Below are 21,675 nucleotides of genomic sequence, written 5' to 3'. Positions count from 1 at the left end.
TTCTATTTAATCTTCAACGTTTTCTAGGGTGGACTAAATAATTAATATATTATAAATAGAAAAAATTTTATTACATGTAGGCATTCACTCATATCAAAAGATGCATTCCAGATTCTCACAGAACCACCTGGCATAGTATGATTACAGTCACATATTCCCACATTGTACATATTATTGACTACCGGTTGATAGTAGCGCTAGCAATGCGCTCGTCGCGCCGACAGAGAATATGTAGTTAACAGCTGGAGTAAATGTTTTCAAAATGTAAAACGAAGATACAATTACAAGTGCCAGGAATAAAGCATTATTGTAGAAGATGGAGAAGGTAGTGGCTTCATAATCTGCAACTTCATTCTTCTTCCACAGAATTCTAGAAAAACATAATTAAATTAAACCTCAATCATTATGATTTATTTAAAGTATCAGACAATTTAGATTCTTTCAGCGTTTAGTATTCTATCATATCTAATAGTACTAACATATAAGATTTTTTAAATTACCTTTCATCTTTTTCCTTTTTGCTCATTTTTTTATCTTCAGCCAATTTTCTGCTCATCTCCTTAGTCACCGCATCTTGTCTTTTAACTGCAATCTAAAGTAATAATTATATTTCATCTATTTCCATTTAAAACTGAACGCATTAACACATTAAAAAATCATGAATATCAGAAACTTCTTATCCTGTTTGCAAAACCAGGATTAGTAATAAAGACTTTTATACCATATTAGAATTAATACAAGTACCTTATGTTTAAGAATAAATTTGGTATTTTTATATGCAAGAGCGAGTGCATATGTACTGGCTAACGTAACTAAAACAAAGGAGATTAAGTTGGCATAAATATCAATTAGATGGATCCTCCAGAAGAGCCCTGAAACAAAAGAGGTTATCCTTGTAGACATCGAATTTTATTCGTTATGATTTGTTTATTTATAAAGTCATGATATAAAGGTATACTAAAATTTGTTAAAGATTCTACTAAAAATATTGTAGCTAAGATAAATATCATATTTATTAAATTCCATGTACTTACAGATGGGAATAGCTGAAACGGTGAAAGCATTGCCATAGAAAAGAGCTGATGATTTTGTCGATACATTTCTCGAGAAGTCTTGAAGAAGCAGTTCTTCTTCTTTGGTAAATGCCTTTGATTTTCCTGACATTTTCCGCGCCGTTTTCTCAAATATTTCGAATTCTTCTCAAACAACAAATTGTCACAGGTGGATCCCGTGAAACGAAAACCTTACTACTGACTCAATAAGCATGCGCAGCGATGGGCAGTTTGGTGGCGCGTGTAACGACGTGTCCGTAGAAACGTCACTTCGACGGTTTGTCGCCATAGATTAGGAAATAATAGAGACGCCTAGGATGATAAAATATAAATAAGACAATGTTCACACAGATTTAAGATCCGTATCATAGACTTGAAATCTATGCAAGGACAATTAAACGTAATGCTACTTTACCAACGCAAATCACAAAGTCTGTTGCTTCAACAAAGTGTGTAACGGACAATTTGGTCTACCGGTACTATCAGCATATAAATAATTTAATCTCATTGCAAAGGGCATTTTATTGTTGTAGAAGTACTTATAGTACTCTTACTTTCCTACTTGATTTGTACAGTAGTTCAGACGCGTTCCGTGGGAGTCGCTAAAATCATGAATACAGAACACGCTACATAAAATGTCAATGAACCTGTCGGCATAAGGTACCCATTGAACGAAATTGTACTTGTAATCAAGGGTATCATTTGAATACTAACGGATCATGTTATAAACATTATAAGAGAAAACATAGAAAATGCAGTGGCCGTCATTTAACCTTATTTTAACGGAAATATTTTTAGCTTATATCATATATTCAATTTACAAGTTGTCGCTGTTATTCGTGGCATCATCCTGTGAAGAAGGACGTCCGTGTTTGACATCGTATTTGAACGAGAAACCATGTCTGCAGTTGCAAATTTACAGTTCCGTGAACATATATCCAAATGATAAGCAACTTAATTTCGTTTACAGCACTGACGATTTTAATTATACACATCCAACTTCTTTGTGAGTATATGTAACAAATTATAAGCGTTCTATTAATATTAATAATTAGAATTTTCAAACGTGACTCTATTTGTTCTAGTCCAGTGACATTAAATGTACCAAGAAGAACAAGAAACAATGGCACATTGTTTCTTCATATTGTTGTTGCACCCAGTTCTAAAAGATATAGCAAAAGTATTATCGATATGCAAAAGGTAAATGATATTGGATATATAAATTTATGTTTACACAAGTATCTCATATAAATTTGTTTTAGGATCCATATACATCCTATACTGCTATTCAGATGACAGAATACATAATACCTGAAGCAGAGGCATTTAATTTATTAGGAGACAAAGTTATAAATGAGCAGAGAAAAATAGATAGTTTTATGCATCCTGTAACACATATAAAGAGTATAACATCGTTCAGGATAATGACTGATAATGTGCAGCTTTCTGCACATGCTATACCCTTGGAACTTGTGCATCATTTAAAGTATGGGATTAAAATAATTATATTGCTTTATTTACCACCTCTTTTAGAGCAAATTTTTGACAATCTTCCACTTTTTCAGACTTATACAGGGCAGGAAGTTTTTACCTATTGTTAAAAACGACTTTGTACAAAGCAGATATAGCGATTTAGTGAGAATTACACCTAAGAATGATACGGTTAATATTACATTGCAATATTCTCCAATATCTCTTGGGAAATTAAGACTGTTGTTACAAATTGAACCCACTATGGAGAACTTAAAGAATCTCGGGTTTTCTGACAAAGATGTAGATAAAGTAAAAGGAATTTTTGTAGATACTAACATATATATTTTGGGAGGAACTTTCTTCATTACAGCAATTCATGTACGTGTTTGGAGAAACCAGTAAAGTATACTTCAAACAGTTAATTAAGTATTGTAATATTCCTTGTTGTTGTAGTTGCTGTTTGATTTTCTTGCTTTTAAAAATGACGTCAGTTATTGGAGGAAAAAGGATAATCTTGTTGGCCTAAGTAAATGGACTGTGGTGAGAACAGGATTTTGTCAGACTGTCATATTCCTCTATTTACTAGATGAAGGTTCCTCATTGCTTGTTCTTGTACCTGTTGGAATAGGATCTATTATTGAGGTAATATATCAAATGATATATGTAAGTACTAGTATATGTTTGTTATTTATATTTTCATACTTCTTAACAGATATGGAAATTACGGAAAGTATTTAAACTTAGACGTAACGCGAGCAGTGATAACGTAGCTGAAGCGAAAACAAGAGAATTTGATGCGGAAAGTACGCGATACTTAAGTTACTTGTTATATCCTCTTGTTATTGGTGGTGCAATTTATTCTTTGCTTTATCAGCCACACAGAAGGTATCTAATCTCATTAGAATTTTTTTGAAGTGCATACAAATACTAAATGAATGGTATTGTGAATTTCAGTTGGTACTCGTGGAGTATAAATTCGTTGGCGAACGGCGTTTATGCGTTCGGATTTCTACTAATGCTTCCTCAACTGTTCGTGAATTATAAGTTGAAATCTGTGTCGCACCTTCCATGGAGGACTTTTATGTATAAAGCATTTAATACATTCATCGACGACGTGTTTGCATTCATAATCGTTACACCTACAGCTCATAGAATAGCTTGTTTCCGTGACGATGCAGTCTTTCTTATTTACCTGTATCAAAGATGGTGAGTCAGTACTTAATTAGTTACCATATATGGTAATGCTTATATAAATATAATTCTTTGCAGGTTGTATCCCGTTGATAAATCTCGTCCAGGCGACGGAACAATTGGCGAAGAATCTGCGGACTTCGGGAGATTAGATAAAAAGAAAAATTAAAAACAGGTTAAAGATAAAGGTGTTATATAGGGATAAACATTTTCCACTGTTTGTGATATAGTGAGACTCTAACGAGTTACAAACGAGTAAATCCAACATGGAACGTATACGTTAATGAAACTTATTTCATTCAGTGTAAGAAAGTGATTTTTGACAACGACGTTATGGAATTATTTATATTAATTCAATGAACATTGACATCACAACGAGACTTGAATATATTATAACTATTTATTTAAATTTATGTTTGTAGACAATGATTAAAATTTATCATATTACGATGTCTACCAGATTTTTATTTAGCTAGATAACGTAATAGTGATCCGTATCTTGAGATAATGCGAATTACCCAGCTACATGAGATATGGTAGAAAACGACTATCATTCGAGTTATACAAAGTGAAACATACCAAAATTGATGTTGCGAGATAAGTTTTTCGAATGATCATTTAAACGAGAGTTTAAGTCGAGTATTAGTCCGTTACGTAATGTTTAACGAGAACAATGTTCGTATAGACATAGCTCAGTGCAGCGATACTATATACTACAACAATGATAGTATGCCCTTGGACATCCTCACGGTTATCATTTAAATAGTAATTGCATTCAAAAGTCGATAACCTTTTTTTATCATATATAATTGCTGTTTTCCGTAAAGAATGTGTATATCTGGACATACTATGAATAGAATTTGCTTAATTTGTTGTTGATATATATACATATGTACATAGTGTTGTGACTAAGCAAAACATACAGTAGTTATTGCTGTTATTGGAATTTACTAAGCTGTTAGGTTTGTTAAACATAAGATCAACATGGTCAGTGTTTGGTTTATTATTAAAGTTATATTTTCTATTATTATTCCACTGTGGTTGTTCTGGTTTACTAAAACTGTAAGAAAAAAGTCGTCATTACGCTCAAAGTCAATGTATAAACTTCCCAGTAAGTACATTATTATATGCGTAGAATAAACATAAGTAATGTATAATTGAAGCAAAAATATGTATTTTTAGATATCAATTATTTACTAAAACGCTGGATAGCGGAGTACTGCCTTAAAATGAGAAGAAAAAGGGCAGCGATTTCGACTAATTGTAAAAGCAACCAACTAGAAAATTCAAAAATAAAAGACAAAGATGTGAGTGTAAATAATTTAATTAATATATCGATTGTGATTTATTATTTATCTTACAATTTCGATTTTTATTTAGAGTAGTAATGCTATGCTTTTTTATGGTGCTGACCAAAAAGGGAATTCATTGTTAATTAAATTTTCGCATAGGGGATTTAAAAATGTGGAAGTGTCGTTGTATCTAACATTCGATGGCCGATTATACGTGTTGCCTGGTATAGTGACACATATTTAACAGGAATTTGTTTTATTATTAATATAAAGCAAATAAATAATTATAAAAATCTTTTATAGACTATCCTGATACCACACTATTGAGTAGTTTCAACCAGGAATGGGCAACAGCGAATCTTAAAATTGAATTATTGCAAGCTGAACAACGTTGGAGAATAATTTATAATGGCATGCTTAGGAATTTGAGTCAGGGTGATAAATGTAGCGACGAAAATATTGAACACGTTCGGTTGAACTTCATGTAAGTAAAGTAATTTTGAACAGAATGATTACTTGACTGAAATGAAAATTAAATATTTAATTCTTTATTTAGATTTATTGCAAACTCTATACCCTTGAAGTGGCCAGAGGATTGGAGTCCTAAACTGCATTCAGACGTTCTAGCTCGTGAGCAATGGAGAAATCCTCAGTGGATGAACAAGATGTATGTATCTATATTTGTCTCTCAATTTTTCTCTCATTTACATAAGTGTTAAAAATCTTATTATATTTTTAGAAAACAACTGGATTACACAGGTACCGATTACTTTGGATCTTTGCTGGGCCAAGTAAGGTATAACGATGGCCTTACTTCTACGTTATATTTGCGCGGACTGCACCAACATCGTTGGGGAAAACATGAATCTTATGAATTTAAAGAATCTGTTACGTTGTTCGGTGTGATGTTGTATGGATCCTTGTGTTATCTTAATGCGAGCAGTACAAAGCAAAATTTTCCGAGGTAAGTAAAATCATCTATCATTTATTTCATCGCATAATTTAAAAAAAATATTTTCTTAATTCTAGAATACAGTCTGGACAGTTTAGAGACAATAAAGAAGATATTCGAAATATAGATAGTATGGGATTCACATTATCTGATTTCATAGGAAAGGAATTGACAAACGATTCAGAGTACAGAACATGGTTTACAGGTTGATCACAATTTATATTTTAATTCAGTTTTAACATTATGTACGTGACCATTAAACATTTAATTTCAGCTGATGGTGAAGATTATGATATTCTTATAAAACTTGGTGACTCTGTAACTATGTATTATGGTCAACCATGGAATTGGAAAAATGAGATTATTCCAGTGAAATTGAAATTCAATGGACAACCAGGTATTGTTGTAGAAAACAGCAGAGTATAATGTTTATACATTAATTAACGTTTATAATGTAACATTTTTTAATAGGTGTTGGGCTGCTACAAGTATGTTCTTCATATAGCGGACCATGTCCGATAAATGCGTTTCAAAAATTACAATATATTCAACAATTTTATGCACCTGTGGAAAGGAATGATTACATAATACGCTTCGACGATAAAAAATGTCAAAATGAAAATATCGTCGGAGGAAAAGCATTTTCACTTGCAATTTTAATTTCTATTAAAAACAAAAACGTAAGTGGTGCATTGTTACTCGTCTTTGTTTCCTGAAATCATGAATTACATAATAATTTGCAGTTCGTCATACCAAACGGATTTTGCATTACTGTTTTTGCGTTGGAATTGCAATTACATACACATAAAAAATTACAAAAAGTTATCGAAGATATCGAACATGTTAGCGTTGGTAAAAAGGATGGTGACTTGCAAGAGTATTGCAATAGGGCGGTCCAGATCATTCAGTCGACTCCGATTGTCGATGGAATTAGGGAGTCCATTCTGAGGGCAATAAATGAATTAGAGGCAGAAAATAGAAGTGATACACCGAATAGATATGCAATAAGATCTAGCGCTGTTGGCGAAGACAGTGAAGAAACTTCAGCTGCTGGTCAGAATTCAACATATTTGGGTATTCAAGGCATAGACAACATAATTCAGAGCGTAGCTATGTGTTGGGCAAGTTTGTACTCATACCAAAGTGTCATGTATAGGTAAGATTTAATCGGTTATATAACTTAATCGGTAAAACTAAGATTCTAACTTAGAATGTCCGTAAACTAGAAAACAGCATGGTATGTTTGTAAAAGCAACCATGGGAGTTTGTGTTCAGAAAATGGTAAATGCTGATGCTGCTGGTGTAATGTTTACCAGACATCCGACTACTGGAAACCCGTCAAACATTGTTATCACAGCGAATTATGGTTTAGGAGAGGTATAATAAAATACAATTGCTTAACATGGAAAGTTAAAGTACTGTGTTAATTCATACTGAACTCTTTTTTTGCTTAGACCGTGGTGTCAGCTACAGTTGAACCAGACACGATAGTAGTTCATAAAAGTTGGGATAATAAATTAACTGTAAAAAATTCTGTGTCAGGCAGTAAACAACAAAAACTGCTAGTAAGCAACAATGGTGTGGTTACAGTCGACTTGAATGAGCAGGAAAAGAAGGAAATCTGTATATCTGAGGATATGACTTTGCGATTAGCCGCTATTGGAGTAGATTTAGAAACTCTATTTGGTAGTGCTCGAGATATAGAATGGGCAATAATAAACCAGCAGATTTATTTGCTTCAAGCTCGACCAATTACTACTTTGTATACATGGACAGAGTTTGAGATAATGCACGAATTAGATACAGAAGTGCTAAACGATATTGATATGTTCACGTTTGCCAATGTAGGCGAGGTAATGCCGTATCCACTATCACCTTTATCAATCTCTTTATTTGTAAAGACAATTAACAACTTATTGAATATTAGACATCATATTTCTAATCGTTCCTCTTTAAACATAACAACGATGAGATGCACTATGAATTACTTGAATGTAAGTTATTTATTAGCGAGCAATTAATTATTCTTGCACAAGACAAAACTGGTAATTACGTTTCGTTCTAGGCGTTTCACAGAGATGTTGGGAAATATATATCAACTCTGAATAAAATTGCTGATATTTCTTTCAGTGGGAATGTAGTGGTCACGCCTGAAATTCATAAAGTTGCTCTTGAAAAATTTGGTCCAGCTACTGCATGCAGACAGTTGTTTCAGCTCTATAGAATGATTTCAGATATGTTCACCGTCAATATTGTAGAAAAGACTGCCAAACAAGTGCATCAGAATTTTATTCTAAATGCTGAAAATTTTCATACTACCTACAGCTTATATAATGAAATTAATAATAAATATCCAGTATACGCTGAAGTAAGTGATTGATTATTGCTGAATATTTTAAGGGAACACTAAAATACGTAAAATTTTCAGTTGTTGGATCATCATCTACACACAACAGCAGTCAGTACTGCTTACAAAATGTTTGCGATATTGCTGTTAATGAAAAGTTATAAGGATTTTGTGCCTGATCATTTTTCAGACACTGCTATTTTACTGGGATCCTGTAATGATATTATTAGCGGTCAAGTAGTAATAGGAATTAAAAAAGTAATAAGGTACATTAGAAAGAGTGAAATTGATGAAGAATTTAAGAAGTTGGATCCCACTAAGGCTATTCAATGGTTGAAAGTTAACTGTCCACCAGCTGCAATAGAGGTGGAAAATATTTTGCGAGAACATGGACACAGGTGTGTCCAGGAATTAGACTTCTTTTCAGAATCTTGGTCTCTTAAACCAGAGAACCTTATCGTAACTCTTCAGGTAAAACAGACTGTTTAACCCTCATATCTATAATCGGATACTCATATCTATTTACCTTTTATTTAAAAATCTATTATATATAATAATCAACAAATTACAATACCATCGCCAGACAATGATCTCGTCCCCAAATACGAACGTTACAAAAAAGGCATTAAACCCAGAGGAAACAGTAGCCTTATTGAAAACACCAAAATCGAGGATTATAAAATTAATTTTAAAAAAGCTGATCCCTCTGTCTAGAAGAGCTATCGTGCAAAGAGAATTAACGAAATCGTTACTCTCTAGTATAACACACAAATTCAAATTAGCATATAGGAGATTGGGAAAATTAATGGTCTTGGAAGAATATCTACCCAGCGAGGATCTTATTTTCTTTTTAACAAATGAGGAATTAGGAGAAATATTAAGTCACCGAAATATTTCTAGTGTTGCAAGGTATTTAAGGAAAAAATTAATTAGTTAAATTCCATAGTTTTGTGCAACATTGATAAAAATTTTCGTATTTTGTTAGAGCTTTCCGTAGAAGAAAAATATATCACCACGTGAAACAGCTTCGCTATCCAGAACTTGGCACTGGCATGCCAATTCCAATTCAGGTAGACTTTCATATTTATTTCAGTAGAAAAGTAATGAATTTTGTCAACAGTGTAGAACTTAACAAATGATAATACCATATTGTAGGATGATACAAATGTCGATAGATTCTTGGCGGCAGATGGTTCGATAAAAATTCAAGGGGTAACGGTATGTGGAGGTTCCGTGCTTAACAGGGCATGCGTGATTACAGATTTATCAGATGCGCATAAGATCCAAAGTGGTGACATTTTAATTACACATGCTACTGATATTGCTTGGTCCCCATATTTTGCTTTATTAAGTGGCATAGTTACGGAATTAGGTGGGCTTATAAGTCACGGTGCTGTTGTAGCTAGAGAATACGGTCTGCCTTGTATAATCGCCGCGAAGAAAGCTACTCAACTTTTCAGAACAGGTTCATACATTATTTAAATTAGATTCTTGCGTGCAACTTAATTTTTGCATCTACATAAACTAAACAATACATTGAAATTAATATTAATCTTTAGGTGACACAGTATTATTAATCGCAGACTCTGGAATTTTACAATTGGTAAAGAAATGTGATTCAGAAGAAGAAATGAAGATACATAATTAATATTCTTGTAATTAATATTTGTAATAAACAAGTTTTATTTTTCCTGCGTATCGAGCATATTTGTTTTTACAATTTTACCATTTCGAGATGTCATTCATTTTATTCAAGACGAAAGCCATAAAATGGAGACTAATGTAGAGAATCCCGTTGGAACGGTATAAAAATATAACGGCGAGTATAATAAATTAGGTCCTTAAAGTACTATATTAGAACTATACAGTGGTAATGCGATTGGGATCGGCTACCAGTTGCGATGTATTATTTATATTACTGGCCAGACACGATAACTGTAACTGCATGGATGTTGTTACTTTCGACAACAGCATGTCGATTCGCATACAGTCTTCTTTGCTGACTGGTTGGGGTATAGCGTCCAAGGCCTCCTCGAAGAAGTTTCTGTCAATCAAAGTCGCATAAGAAATCACATATTTATTAGTGATCTCAAATGAAAGATACGTACTTTGCTCTAGTTGTACTGTAAGACTGCAAGGCATTTCGTAGAAGTGTAATGTCGGTTCGTGCTTGAATAACACCCGCAGGTCGAAATTGAGTAACACATGACATAAGTCTTGCGAGCTCTTCTGCCACAGTTTCAACAATGTGAGACAGAACTCGTTGCAATAAAGCTGGCGCGACACGACGTACCTATCAAAGAAATGTAATTAATAATAGCGGAAATCATATTTGTTCTCGGACAAAATTATAAATGATAAATACTTCTGCATGTACTGCGATTAGATTCGCCAGTATTTCCTGTGCATATGGCTTTACATGAGTAGGTTCAGTTTCAAAATCCCACTCCAGGCCACCTAAATACATACTAGGCTCGATTGTACCGACCAATGGGTCACAACGACGTTCCAAATAAGCATCTAAAACGGCAGTATCCAACGTTTCCAACTGTGTCCAATCAGAGTTCCAGCCAACTGCATTCGATAAGCTTGGGTAATCCAATTCCTTCAACGCGTCTCCAATTTTTGGTAGAATGGTATTTAATGTATATCGAATATTACTTAATGAGATCAAAAGGCATTGCTCCCATGTCTAATAAAAAATGTAGAAGTAATGCAAAAATACAGCATTCACTTCGAAGGACATTAGAAATTACATTTCTTTGTGACAGAGTTAACATGTAATAGTCTGCCACAAACTCCATTACTCTCTCTCTCTCTCTCTCTCTCTCGCAAATATACCATGTTCTCAACATAGTGACTTACTGGGCCTTGATGCTTGTTGCTCTTGCTTTTATAGCCGGAAGGAGAACCAATTAACTGAGAAACAGAGGATTCATCGTCGTCTAAAGCCTCCTCACAGCCACTGAATGCTAACTGTTGCAGACATCGTGCAAACGATGTGAACAACGCTTTAATGGAGTTATAATATAATTGTTGATGGGCAGGATTAGCGAACAGTGCACCTTCTCGCGGACCGCAAGCAACAACTGTATCCCGTGCTCGCTTTGAAACTTCCATCACCATTTCCTCGAATAAATATGGCTGTTCAAATTTTTAAAAATTCATAGTTAGTCGAGAAATGTTTACAGAATTCCATTATATAAAATGTAATAATTACCACTCTTGTAACGCCGCCGTCTTCGTTTAAATATTCAATTTGCCAAGTTTCTTTCTTATTTAAAGCTGCTATGTTCTCTGCTGTTTGTTTAAAGAGGGTAGCGAAGCACTGTAATCTGTTACAAGAAATACTGAGTTCATTGCGTGATTAAATAGAAATAGATCGTTTTAAAGGACTCAGGTATTTTATACCTTAGATCTAATATAAGTTTTCCAAAAATATCCAGTGCGTCGCTTGGCAAATCCAAATGAATCAATGAAGCATACATTTGCCTAATTCTGCGTAAGATGTGTAAAAGCCAAACTGCATCTAAATCATTGCTACATGTATTTCTCATAGCTTCCATTGCGTGTTGCATGCTAGATAGCACAAGATTCTGCATAAAAACAATTCATTAAATCAGATGAATATTGTACCCTTTAGTAATGTTAACTTTATTATAAATGTATTAAATTTACGTTAATTTACTTTGAAAGGTGTTTGTTTTTCTACATCCACTGCAACGTGTAACTGTCCAGTAAAATAACTTTGACCCAATCTCCAAAGATCTGGTAATTGTTCGACTATAATATCACAAATTGCTTCAATACACAATATTTGTGGGGGCATATTAGTCCCATCGCCTTTATTAAATTTTAATTGTTTATTGTTTTGTGCAGATTTTGTTTTATTTAAATCATCTCCACTTGAATTGTCAGATTCTAAGTGTTCCTGTACGCAAGCTGTAATATTTTTCTTCAGGTAATTTGCGTGTGAAACTGAAAAAATTAATTGTTAGCATTTTCCTCAATAGAATATTGTTATTGCATTCAATATGCATGGATACCTATCGCGTCCCACGCTGGGTCCCCTTCAGCATCCAGATTAACAAGATTTCTTATGATCTTTTTATGTTCTTCCAAACTTAAAGGCATTTCTTCTAGTTTCTTATGTAGAAATATTTTGAGCATATCGATTCTATCATCGATCTCTTGTAATACTCGTTTGAAGACTTCCACCTCTGTGGTTTTAAATAAATTCTTTACTCTAGCATAATCATTAATTACGAGATCGTAATTTCCTCGTTTTATATTCTTCTCTATATTAATTGGCATACAAAAAAGGAACTTATATCGTTGCATTACAGCTAAAGCATTTCTCGTTGCATCTGCTCTATCTCTTCTAGCTAACACATCATCAAATAATTTATTAGCTTCAGACATAGACTGTTGAATAGCTTTTTCTAATTTCTCAGTAGGATCGCTACCATAAGTTTTTATATCTGTTTCGAATTGGTCTTTTAACAACATTATAGTATCTAATTGTTCCATTACTGATCCTACATTAGCCTAAAAAGTTATAAAGAGTAATTAAGAGTCAAGGAACCTATATAAATTTTTCTTTACAATCAAATCACCTTCAAGAATGATAATTGACCCTCTTTCTGAGAATTCACTTTCCGTTTAAGATATGCTAATCCAGCTTTTAAATCTTCAAAAGTGGTAGCATGATGATGTTGCAATAGAAACCAACCAGGATGAAATTTTTCATTGGTCAAATCACCACTACCTTCTCCAAAAAGTTCCATTAACTCATCTTCAGGAAACTTTTTGCTGCAAAGGAACACATTAAAATAATGATGTCAGTTAATAATCATTCAAAGAACTTACTCATTGCCTTCTACACTTAGACCTAGAGGATCTTCCTGTTGATAATTGGTCGGAGAAAGTGTTCTTCTTCCCCATACAAAACTTTGCAAAGGAGCTTCTTCTACCCACACTGCTGACTCTTTCATAGGGCCTATGGTTTCATGGTATCCACGGAATTGTACTGTTGAAGTCCCCTGTCCGCCACTCCGAGTGGTAACTATAATGTCCCCACGACCTTTACAAGGTCCTGACCTAGCAATAATCTTATTGCTAGATTTCCATTCCGCGGATAATAGACAGTCACACCCACATATCGTTAAACCTACGAACATTGGATGTTATACGAATATAAGTTCACTTTTTAATAAAATGTGCTTTTCTAATACTTTTATCAAAGGGTACAACCTATGAGGTCTTGAATCTTGTTTCCCAGGAATTCACCGCGAACGATAACACGGGTCCCTGGAGGTCCTTCCTTCGGAGATATTCCCGTGACCACCGGTGGAGGACCCATCTTCTTGATTTCAATTGAATACAAAACTTTTCCTATTTGTGAACAAGTAAGTATCGATCGCACATACTTCTAGCCTCGATCATTGATCTACGATCATGCCCACAGCTCCGCCTTAAAAATGTTGCAATTATATTTCTCTCTAAAAATCTTTTAAAACACAGCATGAATTTCAACTGTTGATATAGATCAGAAGAATTTAACACGAAAGTATAGGTTAGAGGAAAACTCAACTTCTGTCAAAATAATGACGGCTGATATACTAATGACAGTAGCGGCCATTGACGTTGTAGGATTGGAGCAGATATAGTAAACTTAAGTTAGACATTTCGTTGTTCAAGTTTAAAGGTACATTTGTCTGTTTTCATTTATAAAAATGACACTTTTAATTGAGAATAGTGAAATATTTGCATTATATAGTGTTGACCTTAAATTACAGTTGAGTCACTAGAGGAAGATAGTAAGATATTTCTAAAATAAATATATGCATAAAGGTATTTATACTCATGAATGAATAAAAACTACATTTTTAGAATATTATATACCGTAAACGTTATTTTCATCATATAAATATGAACGAAGTGTATACAATATACTCTATTCCTATTAACAGCCCTAATTCAAGGACTATCGGTAACGTCAAGCGCAACGCTAAATTGGTATGTATAAGTTCTAAAGACTTCTCGGACGATAGACGGAAAATCCTATTACACCAGACGTCTGTTCGTATTCCAAGTTTGTGGTCAAACTTATATCTCTTGGTAAAATATTTAAGGTGTACTTGTATTAAATATAAACAGTAAACAGCTTCTGTTTGCACTAATTAATGAACGTATCTATTTCTTTTAAATCCGAGCTTTCCCTCTAATCAGTACGTATTTACATGTAACAATAAACCATGATATACGAAAAGTTTCGCGTATGTTTGTCCGAAAAAGTGGATTGTATAGAAAGCACTGCTAAGGGAAATGTCAATGTCGCTTGACCGACGGCAGCCGAAAGTAGAGGAACATTGTTCCATGAGAATTCTTCCTTAATCATGTGTAGGGAGCGCTTACTACTGTCCTTCTCTCTCTTTCGTTTCCCCTCCTCTGGCGTGTTACGGTAGGGAGAAAAAGGTTGAGCGCTGTGTCGCCGCCTGCGTGCGGCATTTCTCGCCTGGCGATTTCTGCGTGAGGTACTTTCTAGCCTAGAGAGTTTTGCGGGTGGCGGTTTACGTACCTGTCTCGGCTTCGGCCTACATAGTTGTAATCTAGCGGGCATTTTGAATAAAGAAGCCTTTTGCCCAGACCGAGAATTATCCTTTGGCAACCTTCTTCCTCCTATGACATCGTGGCGTGGACATCTGGACGTCTCTACACGTTATCGCCACACATGATTGATCGACGCGCCATCTCCGGAATACAAGCAGGCAATGCTAGTTAGTGCGCATTAGTGCGTCCGTCGATCAGAGTATACTCGAGTTTACCTGCCAAACGTGTATCTATGATTGCTCAAGTTTGTATACTCGTGCCATTCTCGCTGTTGTGTTTTACTGATTTTCCTAGAATATTCAGCTCGAACGGAAATAAGAAGTATCAAGAGCCTGCATACGAGTTCGTATCGAGGAAGGAGTTATGGGGGACGCAGCGATGAACGTCGCAGCGTCCGGTGGCGGCGGTCAGCGTGTCGTTAAAGAAGGCTGGCTTCAAAAACGCGGTACACCATAGAACAGTTTCATAATATTTATGTTTACTCTTTCGCCTTGTTCCGAGCGAATCCGCAACACGAACTTGAAACTGAGTTTTCCCCGTTTCTCTGTGTACCCCTTGGAACCTTGACTGGTTCTCTGTTTAGCAAAATGTCAAGAATACATTGACCGACGTGTCTTCCGTGAAAATTTTAGAAAGTCTCTGCTAGAGCTGGGTAACATTTAGAGAAAAATAGTTTATATACTACTCGAAATGTTGGATGCTATGAATTTCAGATGAAATAATATTTCTAATTGAAAGCAAAATTTCTGCAATTGAAATATTTTTATTTTATTAATTGAAAGGATAAAATGAAAAATGTTTACCTTGTACTTCAGATATGTACTTAATATAAATATATGTATGTATTTACATATATCTGTATATATATAATATATGTACATACACGCATACGTAATATTTCTTAGTAATACATATTTCTTGGCAAAGAAGTAATTTGAGGGAAGGAATGGTATTATAATGCAAGAAACCATAATGTTTGGTAATGTAAATTTATTTTTGGTTTAAGTAGGATTATTCGCATGTAATCAAGTTTATCGCTATAAATTCTCATTGTTTAGACTATATCTTTGTGGACATAACAATACAAATATTTCAAAATAAAAATGAAAGTTATTATAACAACATAGATACCTTATTTTTAAAGTTATGTACATAATTTATACGTTACTTAGTATCTAATTATTCTTAAGTCACTTATTTGTATCTCTGATGCCTAAAACAGTTAAGAAGGAAGTTAAAATAAATGCTAATAGTTGTAAAATGAATGAAACATTAAATTGCTCAAAGAAATTTATGTTATATCTTTAATAAATTAAGTACTTATCATAGTGGTATAAAATACTTTGTTATTTATGTATAGGGGAGCACATAAAAAATTGGAGATCAAGATATTTTGTTTTGAGGGACGATGGTACGCTGGTTGGATTTAAAGCAAAGCCAGATCAACAAATGGCAGCAGCTGCACAGCCTTTAAATAATTTTACAGTTCGAGGATGTCAGATTATGTCTGTGGATAGACCTAAGCCTTATACATTTGTTATAAGAGGTTTGCAATGGGCAGCTGTAATAGAAAGGACTTTTCATGTAGATACGGAACAGGAGAGGGAAGATTGGGTGGCAGCAATCAGGTTTGATTTGTTTTTGTTTTCTGTGCAATTCATATAAAACTCGATAATTCTTGGAATGTTATGTTTGTAATCAGGTATGTAGCTGCTAGATTAGCAAGCGAGAAGGAACAACAGCAACCGCAACCATCTCCAATTCAACATTCATCTTCATCGGAAGATGTTGAAATGGAATCTTCTGGAGGTGGTAGGTCAGATTCAAGTGGGTCTGTTGGAGTAGTGTCTTCGGATGTAGATGGTGGCAGCATCGATGAACTATCTGCAAAGTTTAGTGTTCAAGGAACTTCAAGTAGTAAAAGTACAGGGAAGAAGAAAGTAGTATGTATAAGGGTATTACATATTATTTTTTCTTCTGATAGAGCATGAACTTCTACTAGTTAATTACTAACAATTGCTTTGCAGACCCTTGAAAATTTTGAATTCTTGAAAGTTCTGGGAAAGGGTACGTTTGGAAAAGTAATCCTTTGCAGAGAAAAGGCAACAGGCCACTTGTACGCTATAAAAATTTTACGAAAGGAAGTGATCATTCGTAAACACGAGGTTGCCCACGCACTTACAGAGAATAGAGTATTGCGTACTACTAATCATCCGTTCCTAATTGTATGTTTTATAGATACTTCTCCATATTATACTTAAATGTTTATAATTGTAATTAATGTTCAATGTTGGTCGTTTTGCAGTCTTTAAAATACAGTTTTCAAACAGCGGACAGGCTGTGCTTTGTAATGGAGTACGTGAACGGCGGGGAGTTATTCTTTCATTTAAGACGTGTCCGCAGATTCGGCGAGGATCGTACCCGATTCTATGGGGCTGAAATCATTTCAGCTTTGGGCTATCTTCATTCACAGGGTATTATTTACCGTGATCTCAAATTGGAAAATCTTCTTTTAGATAAAGAAGGACACATTAAAATCGCTGACTTTGGATTATGTAAGGAAGACATAACATACGGTAAGTTTTCACGAGTAAAATTAGCAACGTATCATTGAATTTGAAAATATTGAAAAATGATCATGTAGGAAGAACGACGAAAACATTTTGCGGAACTCCCGAGTATCTGGCACCAGAAGTGCTCGAAGACAATGACTATGGCCGAGCAGTAGACTGGTGGGGAGTTGGCGTTGTTATGTACGAAATGATTTGTGGTCGATTACCTTTTTATAACAAGGACCATGATAAACTTTTCTCGCTTATTGTAATGGGAGAAGTAAGATTTCCTAGGACGATCAGTATTGAGGCAAAAGATATGCTGGGAGGTAAATAAATAATTCATGGCACGGTTAATTCTTATTAAATGAAGTAAAAATATTTATTGTCCAATTAATTTATTGTAGGATTACTAATAAAAGATCCAAGCAAGAGATTGGGTGGTGGACCTAACGATGCAAAAGAGATTATGGATCACGCATTCTTTTCGTCAATTGATTGGGCGGACCTTGTGCAGAAAAAGATTCCCCCTCCCTTTAAACCACAAGTAACTTCTGAAACAGATACGCGATATTTTGATAGCGAGTTTACAGGTGAAAGTGTCGAGCTTACACCTCCCGATCAAAGCTTTTTAGGGAGTGGCGGTGGTTTGAATTCAATAGCCGAAGAACAAGAACATTTTCCTCAGTTTTCGTACCAAGAAAGTCATTCAGCAGCAACCTCTTCCATTGTTTCTATTAATCACTGACAGTATCAAGGGTTTCCATTGTTTATATACTGAGATATGTGGCTAAACGCATGAAAAAGTTAAACAAAGACATTCGACTATATTGAGTATTGTCGGTCAATTTGGAAACATTTGTTTTAAAGCTGATTGATTGGAATATCCCTTTTGCTAATTTATGATGCTTTTTTTGTGCATCTTTGAGAAATTTTAACACATATCTTCAATGGCAGATCAAATTTGTGTGTGTATGTGTGTGCGCGGCATGTGTGCAACTTACACGTATACCCGTTGAAATTGTACATGAAAAAAGTGTGTACTATACAATTCGATTGAGCTAATACTATTTATACCGGCTGAGTAGGTTCACGATGACACAATGGGGATAGATTTTTGTCTTGAAAATGAAAACGAACAGTAACTTAAGTTCGTCCCCTATGCTGTATTACATTGTAAAGAGTGGCACGTTTCTTCCATGTGGAAGAACGATATTTGATAATCATAGTTACAGTCCTTTGTTCAATGAAAGTGATATTTAACACTTTCTAGCTTCATCGTCAAGTTTATTGTAATAATTTATGGAAGGGCAGTTCCTGGTTATTTTTTTAAATTCATTAGTCAACTGTTATAGCAGAAGCCAAAATAGCAAATTACACTTGGCAAAGGAGCCAGCCACAGGGCAAGTGGTTTATCCATTTTAAAAGTAGGAGCATAGAAACATTTACAGCTTTAATTGAACTACCGTGTAAATCTGAAATCAAGTTTTTTAGCACCGAAGGGAAGCGTTTCTTTGATATGAATAGTACTACTGAATTAGGAAATTTTTGTTTTCCTTACTGCGGTCCGCGCTTTCATTATGTATCATTGATAATTAATAATTTACTGTGAGAATCAGATGGAAATATAAAATGCTACCCTAATATTATATTATTAATATTATATGCTACAATGATTATATATATACATATATTTATATTTTAACAATTAAATGATTATATTGTACGTACGCATTATTAATTTCCATCTCATTTGTAATTAGCAAAATATTTGTAGTTTATTCGTTTCAATGCGAGAGGGAACAGGGAGAATTTTTAAAGATAGAATTAAAGTCGATTGTTCGAAGTTTATAGCTATAGACTTTTGCTATTTACCATAAAACAGCATGGTACATTGTCAAACGAGAAAAAATGATAACTAAAACGATATGTTCATGTATTATTTCAATTACTTTTTCCTAAAATATGCTCTATAGTTTGTTTGCAAGGTAATCTATATTGTACGCCGGGAAAATATCGTCCTTTATGATCCAAACTTGATCCAATATGGCACCATCCTTGTCGTCAGATACCTATTATTGGAACATTGTAAAATGAATAATAACGAACATTCCTTGTGCCTATTATTCCGAATTATCCAGTACCTGTTCAAGATATAGATGAGTCCGATTATATGCCTTCATCCTTGTGTAACCATAATCTGAACTACGATATGCAGACCATTCTGGTTTATGCGGGACGAACTTTTCTCTACCTTCTTTGCATCCGGCCGATCCAGTTACTATGTGTACAGGTGCCTTGTAATTCTTGTACGGTTCTTCGTAACTACCATTTTGTACCTACGATTAGTTTCTTTTTACTATTGATTAAATCTATTGAAAGAATACTCAAGACCTTGAGTTTACAAGATAATGAAATTACCTTGAAATTATACATGGGCCACATACGTTCATAACTATGTTCATGAGCCCATAGTAGTAAGTCTACTTTATGTTTAAAAAAGAGATCCTCAAGCCCAAACCAATTAAATAGTGGCAATCCAACTCTGACGAGACTTTGATGATTTGTACAATCATCTGCATTCTTATTACTGCAGTACATTGGTCTGTGACCAAATGTTACTATCCATGGTCGCTGTGCTCTAAAGATTATTTTCATTAATTTCCAGTTTATTGGCAATAAGAGAAAATTCTACTTTACCTGTTCTTAGGTTTGTTAGCTTCTTCTAAATCCTTCTCTAGCCACTGATACTGTTTAACGAGCTGTTTTATACCATAGTTCATAAAGTAATAAGCTTCTGTTTCTATACCAATAAAGTGGACAGGTCCCACATTAAAGCTATACCATAAGCCTTCAGCATCTCCAGGCATTGTAAAACGAGCCCTGGGAAATTTATATTAGCAACAACTAAATATGAATGATGTAGTTAGTAATATTATATTTGAAATGTAAACTGACCTGTAATTACTAAAATTATATCTTTCTTCATGGTTTCCAGGTACTGTCATATATGGTAAATAAGCAGCAACTCCTTCTATTTGTTTCATGAATTCATCGCCAACACGTGCATTGTCAGTGTTCATGTCATATGCAAAATCTCCAACATGAATGGCTGCATCGTACAATCCACGTTGCGCTTCTTCTTGTAATCTTGATAAACTTTGAGCATTTTCATTACCCATATCACCAAAAATAACAATTTGCGGCGACCAGTTCACAAATTCTTCTGGAGCAGTTCTCATATAGAAAGCATTTGACCATCCATATTTGCTACCACAGTGGTACACTGTTACAAAAAATTTTAATTATGTACATAATTCTGATAAAAAAATACGAAGGTAAGAAAAATTGTCTTACTATATATACTGTTGGGTGTTAAATTCTTTAGCCATACTCTATGGATATATTGCTTTTGCTGTTCTTCCCCACCATCAGTAAATTGGGTGGAATTTCCACTAGCACTCAGGATGAACCCTCCTATTCCATATTCTACTATAGATTCTTCTGTATCATTTCTTGTGCTCCACGTAACAACAATGTCATGAATATTATCTAAAAATTTCAGAAAATTATAATTACTTTATTCTTATTACAAATGACAATAGCATAATTTATATTACAATAATGAATACTTGGTTTTAAAAATGTTATCCTTACCACCATAGGCTAGATGCACACTTTCAGGTTGATAGTAAATGACATTACAAAACGACGCGGGAACAGACAGCAAAATTACTAATCCGAATATAAGTGCACCCATTGTCGAATGCATTTTTATGAATTCCGGTGGTGCGGGTAATTAGTGATAAAATTAATAAAACGCATGAATTTCCAAAAATTCCGATGATCCACACATCAAGGTTTAGATAATCTCAGTGTATCACTCTGCCCCGTCGAGTAACGAACAATACTGCTACGTACATTTGTGCATGACGGATTGACGTCTGTATCGGTTAAAATCGCATGTCAAAAATAGTGAGTCAGAACGTTATCAGGGAAACCGTTCTATCAGCTGTTGCGTACCGTAAACATAACAATGTTATCGCTCTGTTCGCAGATGCAGCATCGATCGCTGGATGTTCTTGCTCACCATATTTTCATGGACTCGACGACGTATACTCCTTTGTTATTCCAGCCGAGATCAAAGTCGACATTCATAGTCAAATAAAGCAACGGCAGCACTACTTCAGCTCCTATGACCATA

General features: G+C 34.4%; 6 protein-coding genes and 1 long non-coding RNA gene across 18 annotated transcripts; 3 read left to right on the top strand and 4 right to left on the bottom strand.

The window, feature by feature from the left end:
• Positions 1-47: 47 nt before the first annotated feature.
• LOC116435146 (translocon-associated protein subunit gamma) lies at positions 48-1,317 on the bottom strand. Its single transcript, XM_031994407.2, has 4 exons — positions 1,035-1,317; positions 745-872; positions 501-592; positions 48-370 (listed from the first exon to the last, which is right to left on the bottom strand). The coding sequence occupies exons 1-4, from the start codon at positions 1,162-1,164 to the stop codon at positions 172-174; spliced, it is 549 nt and encodes a 182-aa protein (XP_031850267.1). The 5' UTR covers positions 1,165-1,317; the 3' UTR covers positions 48-171.
• LOC116435144 (lipid scramblase CLPTM1L) lies at positions 1,316-4,166 on the top strand. Of its 2 annotated transcripts, XM_076366530.1 has the most exons (9): positions 1,316-1,528; positions 1,628-2,058; positions 2,138-2,252; positions 2,315-2,538; positions 2,618-2,903; positions 2,979-3,167; positions 3,238-3,410; positions 3,480-3,731; positions 3,795-4,166. In XM_076366530.1, exons 2-9 carry the CDS (start codon positions 1,805-1,807, stop codon positions 3,883-3,885), a joined length of 1,584 nt encoding a protein of 527 aa, XP_076222645.1. In that variant the 5' UTR covers positions 1,316-1,528; positions 1,628-1,804; the 3' UTR covers positions 3,886-4,166. The 2 variants fall into 2 exon arrangements, with proteins under 2 accessions (XP_076222645.1, XP_031850265.1); XM_031994405.2 differs by having other exon boundaries at positions 1,316-2,058.
• Positions 2,994-4,407, bottom strand: LOC116435148 (uncharacterized). The gene is made up of 3 exons (XR_004236697.2): positions 4,296-4,407; positions 3,718-3,854; positions 2,994-3,141 (listed from the first exon to the last, which is right to left on the bottom strand). It is a non-coding gene; the product is annotated as an uncharacterized LOC116435148 (long non-coding RNA).
• A 197-nt stretch (positions 4,408-4,604) lies between these two features.
• On the top strand, positions 4,605-10,005 carry LOC116435140 (rifampicin phosphotransferase-like). Of its 3 annotated transcripts, XM_031994386.2 has the most exons (18): positions 4,605-4,827; positions 4,899-5,023; positions 5,097-5,232; positions 5,312-5,492; positions 5,565-5,675; positions 5,748-5,972; positions 6,038-6,165; positions 6,235-6,357; positions 6,432-6,640; positions 6,704-7,116; positions 7,187-7,337; positions 7,415-7,954; positions 8,026-8,328; positions 8,389-8,778; positions 8,891-9,216; positions 9,293-9,377; positions 9,463-9,772; positions 9,867-10,005. In XM_031994386.2, the coding sequence occupies exons 1-18, from the start codon at positions 4,701-4,703 to the stop codon at positions 9,953-9,955; spliced, it is 3,972 nt and encodes a 1,323-aa protein (XP_031850246.1). In that variant the 5' UTR covers positions 4,605-4,700; the 3' UTR covers positions 9,956-10,005. The 3 variants fall into 3 exon arrangements, with proteins under 3 accessions (XP_031850246.1, XP_076222642.1, XP_031850247.1); XM_076366527.1 differs by lacking the exon at positions 4,605-4,827 and having other exon boundaries at positions 5,102-5,232; XM_031994387.2 differs by lacking the exons at positions 4,605-4,827; positions 5,097-5,232 and having other exon boundaries at positions 4,903-5,023.
• On the bottom strand, positions 9,958-15,034 carry Sec5 (exocyst complex component secretory 5). 6 transcript variants are annotated; one of them, XM_031994391.2, is made up of 12 exons: positions 14,888-15,034; positions 13,561-13,780; positions 13,177-13,477; positions 12,924-13,119; positions 12,354-12,855; positions 11,996-12,285; positions 11,719-11,903; positions 11,528-11,642; positions 11,173-11,451; positions 10,673-10,999; positions 10,416-10,600; positions 9,958-10,351 (listed from the first exon to the last, which is right to left on the bottom strand). In XM_031994391.2, exons 2-12 carry the CDS (start codon positions 13,667-13,669, stop codon positions 10,168-10,170), a joined length of 2,673 nt encoding a protein of 890 aa, XP_031850251.1. In that variant the 5' UTR covers positions 13,670-13,780; positions 14,888-15,034; the 3' UTR covers positions 9,958-10,167. The 6 variants fall into 6 exon arrangements, with proteins under 6 accessions (XP_031850251.1, XP_031850253.1, XP_031850248.1 ...); XM_031994393.2 differs by lacking the exon at positions 14,888-15,034 and adding an exon at positions 14,725-14,743; XM_031994388.2 differs by lacking the exon at positions 14,888-15,034 and adding an exon at positions 14,212-14,714 and having other exon boundaries at positions 13,561-14,137.
• Positions 15,035-15,213: 179 nt separating this feature from the next.
• Positions 15,214-19,398, top strand: Akt (AKT serine/threonine protein kinase). 4 transcript variants are annotated; one of them, XM_031994401.2, is made up of 7 exons: positions 15,214-15,364; positions 16,280-16,547; positions 16,622-16,862; positions 16,947-17,144; positions 17,225-17,495; positions 17,564-17,800; positions 17,879-19,398. In XM_031994401.2, the coding sequence occupies exons 1-7, from the start codon at positions 15,283-15,285 to the stop codon at positions 18,217-18,219; spliced, it is 1,638 nt and encodes a 545-aa protein (XP_031850261.1). In that variant the 5' UTR covers positions 15,214-15,282; the 3' UTR covers positions 18,220-19,398. The 4 variants fall into 4 exon arrangements, with proteins under 4 accessions (XP_031850261.1, XP_031850259.1, XP_031850263.1 ...); XM_031994399.2 differs by having other exon boundaries at positions 16,622-16,874; XM_031994403.1 differs by lacking the exon at positions 15,214-15,364 and adding an exon at positions 15,373-15,571 and having other exon boundaries at positions 16,622-16,874.
• On the bottom strand, positions 19,309-21,669 carry LOC116435145 (acid phosphatase type 7). The gene is made up of 8 exons (XM_031994406.2): positions 21,495-21,669; positions 21,129-21,415; positions 20,829-21,023; positions 20,430-20,757; positions 20,172-20,354; positions 19,893-20,112; positions 19,616-19,810; positions 19,309-19,543 (listed from the first exon to the last, which is right to left on the bottom strand). The coding sequence occupies exons 2-8, from the start codon at positions 21,241-21,243 to the stop codon at positions 19,442-19,444; spliced, it is 1,338 nt and encodes a 445-aa protein (XP_031850266.1). The 5' UTR covers positions 21,244-21,415; positions 21,495-21,669; the 3' UTR covers positions 19,309-19,441.
• Positions 21,670-21,675: the final 6 nt, after the last annotated feature.

Source organism: Nomia melanderi, chromosome 4 (genome assembly GCF_051020985.1).
Source record: "Nomia melanderi isolate GNS246 chromosome 4, iyNomMela1, whole genome shotgun sequence".
NCBI classification, from domain to species: Eukaryota; Metazoa; Arthropoda; class Insecta; order Hymenoptera; family Halictidae; genus Nomia; species Nomia melanderi.
The sequence above is the reverse complement of the archived record's forward strand: the minus strand, read 5'-3'. Positions and strand labels throughout refer to the sequence as shown.